Source organism: Tenrec ecaudatus, chromosome 2, assembly GCF_050624435.1.
Source record: "Tenrec ecaudatus isolate mTenEca1 chromosome 2, mTenEca1.hap1, whole genome shotgun sequence".
NCBI lineage: Eukaryota > Metazoa > Chordata > Mammalia > Afrosoricida > Tenrecidae > Tenrec > Tenrec ecaudatus.
Window position 1 is genome coordinate 198,589,490 of NC_134531.1, and position 3,801 is coordinate 198,593,290.

A 3,801-nucleotide genomic window follows, 5' to 3' on the forward strand; every position below is an offset into this window, starting at 1 on the left:
AGAAAGGCACAATAAATTTTTTCTTACCAACAGCATGCCTACCATGCAAACTCTTATCATACGGTCAGGTTTTATTTGTCATATTGCTTATTTTTAGTATTACTTTAGTTATAAGATTAGGAGCCATTTAGTTTCAAATTACTAATTTATTTGCTAAAAAACAAAGAGACAGACAAACAATGAATGTTCTTTGAATCCACTCAGCAACTCCACAGGATAAAACTAGCATTCTGCTTCAATAAAATTTAAAGACATGAAAATTTTACAGATATGAAAACATGCTGGGGCAGTTCTAGAGTTTCACAAGAAGTCTGAGTCAAAATTAACTCTATGGCAGCTGTAAACATAACAAATGCTACATTGTGTGTCTTGTGGTATAATGACATCAGACAAAGCTAATGTGGCTTATCTGTTATTGATATCCGTGGCCATCAAGTTAATTCTGTCACATGACCCTGGAGCGGGTGTCTCAGTCTGTGATGGTCACAGGATTGGATCACCAAGTTTTTCCCTTGTATGGGGTGATTGAAAGTTTAGAACACAGAGCTTTTGGTCATCAGTCAATCAGGTAAACATTCAGCAACCAAGGTTCCCTTGCATACTATATTAAAAAGAGAATATATGGAAATACACTTTTAGCAAAAGATACAAGTTTATGGCAGTGGAGTCATAGGTGTAAACAAATGTGTATTTTTAATAGAGGAAAAAACATCAAGTGTGTGCTATTATTTCATTGCTAGCACATAAATTAAAATGTTCTTAATTACAACCTAAGCCAAAGTTAGGAAATTAAGAAAACATTAACTTTGAATTATTGTCAGCTTTTACAATCTAAGTAGGAATGTGTTGGAATAACGAGGGTTTTCCTGAAAAAATGAGTGTTTTTCTCATAACTCGCCTTACAGCCTCCTTTATCTGCTTGTTTCTAAGAGTGTAGATGACAGGATTCAAGAAAGGAGGGACTATAGAATAGAACACAGAAATGACCATGTCCTGTATCAGAGGGGAGTTGGAGGTTGGCTTCAGATACACAGTAGCACCAGAGCCGAGGAAAATTATGAAAATGAGAATGTGTGGGATACAGGTGGAAAAGGCCTTTCTTCGTTCTCTTCCGGTTGGAAACTTGAGCACCGTAGAAAATATGTGAACATAAGACATGGTGATGAAGGAAAAGGAGCCACCACCTAATATCACAGAAGAGGCAAAAATTACAATTTCATTGGTTAAGATGTCAGAGCAGGAGAGCTTCATCAGAGCGGGAGTATCACAGAAAAACTGATGAACCACATTAGAATGACAGAAGGACAAATGGAATGTGTTCCCAGTGTGCACACCTGCGTAGACCATACCACTGAGCACAGAGGCCAGCGTCATTTGGACACAGACACGAGGGGTCATGATCACATGGTAGTGGAGGGGCTGGCAGATGGCCACGTAGCGGTCACGGGCCATGATGGTGAGCAGCAGCAACTCTGCATAAGCACATAACTGCACGAGGAAAATCTGAGCTGCACATCCAACCACGGAAATCACCCTGTTGTTTAGCAGGAAGATGACACACGCCTTGGGTACAGTCACAGAAATGTAACACATGTCCAAGACAGAGAGATTCAGGATAAAGTAATACATGGGGGTATGAAGTCTTTGGTCAACAGTGATCACTGTGACAATGAGAAGATTCCCTGTGAGAGTCGCCAAGTACATTAGTGAAAATAACATTGTGTGCAAGACTCTCAACTCCCACACATCAGAAAATCCTGTAAGTAGAAATTCAGTCACTAGGGTAGAGTTAGGCATTTTAGTATGATTTTTTAAGATTTTGAGAGCCACATGTAAACAATTCCTAAAAAAAAAAGAAGAAGAAGAAGAATCAAAGGGGGAAAGAAATGCAGTAAATCCATGGATTTCTTCCCATTTGTCCATTATATTTCCTATATCTGGGGTTTTTAGTATAAAGTATCACAATATTAACTCATGTTCCTTTAATATAATTTCTTTAGTATGAAATTCTCCTAGCGTAATATATTTCTGAGTGGCAGCAAAATAAGTTGTGCTTCATTTCTTCCACTGGTTATTTTGTAATATTGGGAGTCAAAGATCAAAAATTTGCCCAGCAGATTTATTGCATTAATATAGGTAATTTCTATGTATGAATATTATTAGGACACATTTAGTATATAATTAAATGTTGACCAAAATACAACCCACGTAGAAAGAGTAGGCAATAGTTTTTCATAGCATCTCAATTTTTATCAGTGATTTTATTTCATTTTCTGACTATGATGGAAATACCATTTTTTAATCTTTCTTTCCATCACCATTTCACACGAAATTTTTTATTTCCTTTGGATAGACCCTGAAGAATTATTCTTTCTGATAATCTTTTTCTATTTGCCACATATATTTGTTCTCATCAACAGCTAAGAAGCTATGGTTTTATTTAGACATTTCATTTTCTCTTTCTACCCTTTTGTAAAATATTTTATTACATTTTAAAGGGTAATTTTTCTTCTTCCTTAATCTAGATACCATAATTAAGAAAATGAATCATAATTACACCATTTTATTATAATATTCACATATCTAGAATGTAATTCTCATTGTTACTATGCAATATAGAAAATTGTATCCACAAGTTAAATGGAAAGAACAGTATTATGAAAATACCCACAATTGGTCTATGAATCTATGAAGACGTGTGTGGAAGACACTCCGTGGTAGTCAGTGTTGTCTTCTAACAGGATAGATGATCGCATGCTGCTCTCTCTCCACCAGGACTTTGGATTGTAACAGCCCTCCTGTTGCCCACCAGGACAAGTTATGAAAACTTATATAACTTCCTTTTAAATTTTATACTAAATTTCTATTGCTTTTTCTGTTTTAAATATTCCTGCTGATTGAGTATTTATTAGGACTGTAAAATCAATTAGTTTCAATATAATTACTGAAAAATCATAGGTACCTCATTCATGCCAATTTTTTCTGACAATTGTGATATTACTAGTAATTGGTTAACACTACTCCCATAAAAGTCAATGACAGACTTAAACTACCATATAATAGAAATTCAACAGGCTTTAATATTTTGAACATATAGTGAAAAACTGTCTTAAACAATAAGAAATTTTAGGTGTCCAGCATGAATTTTATATGACTCTTTAGTTGAATTGAATTTTTGTGACCCTCGGGGAAAGATATGTTTTGTATTCTGTCATTTATTTACTATGTAGTGAAATGTTTGAAATCCTTAGTATCATTTTTATAAATATTTAACAACTAATTATTTAGTTTATATTTGTAAAATATTTCAAATATAGGGAGAACCCAAAATGTTTCTATGGTGAAGAAAAGTCAACAAGAATTCATCATAGTGATAGACAAAAGGATTGATCATGTGCTTCTTTTAGCACTAAACATTTATTTCACTCTATATCTATAAATTATAGAAACCTCTCAAATTCATGGTCCCGCATCAATGCCCACTCTTAGCAACCATATAGGACATTGTAGAATTCCTCTGTGACTGTTGAGACTGTATCTCTTTATGGGAGTAGAAAGTCCCACCTTTCTCCCCTGGAACGTCTGGTGGTTTCTCACTGCTGACCTTCTGGGTCACAATGCAATGAGTACCCATATCCATTGTTGTTGTTAAGTGCCATTCAATTGGCTGTGATCCACCGGGACCCTAAGCACAACAGAATGCAATATTGCCTGGTCCCACGCCATTCTCACATCCTAGTTTTCACACATTGTTGCAGCGACAGTGAAGCATATCAATAGTATGGACTAAACTCTAATGAG

General features: G+C 35.4%; 1 protein-coding gene across 1 annotated transcript; it reads right to left on the reverse strand.

The window, feature by feature from the left end:
* Window positions 1-831: 831 nt before the first annotated feature.
* LOC142440347 (olfactory receptor 14C36-like) lies at window positions 832-1,797 on the reverse strand. The gene has a single exon (XM_075542808.1). The coding sequence runs from the start codon at window positions 1,795-1,797 to the stop codon at window positions 832-834; it is 966 nt and encodes a 321-aa protein (XP_075398923.1).
* Between the last annotated feature and the right edge of the window lie 2,004 nt (window positions 1,798-3,801).

Bases quoted from the DNA above. Each gene is read 5' to 3' on its own strand.
- LOC142440347 (XM_075542808.1), bottom strand. From the start codon at position 1,797: ATGCCTAACTCTACCCTAGTGACTGAATTTCTACTTACAGGATTTTCT.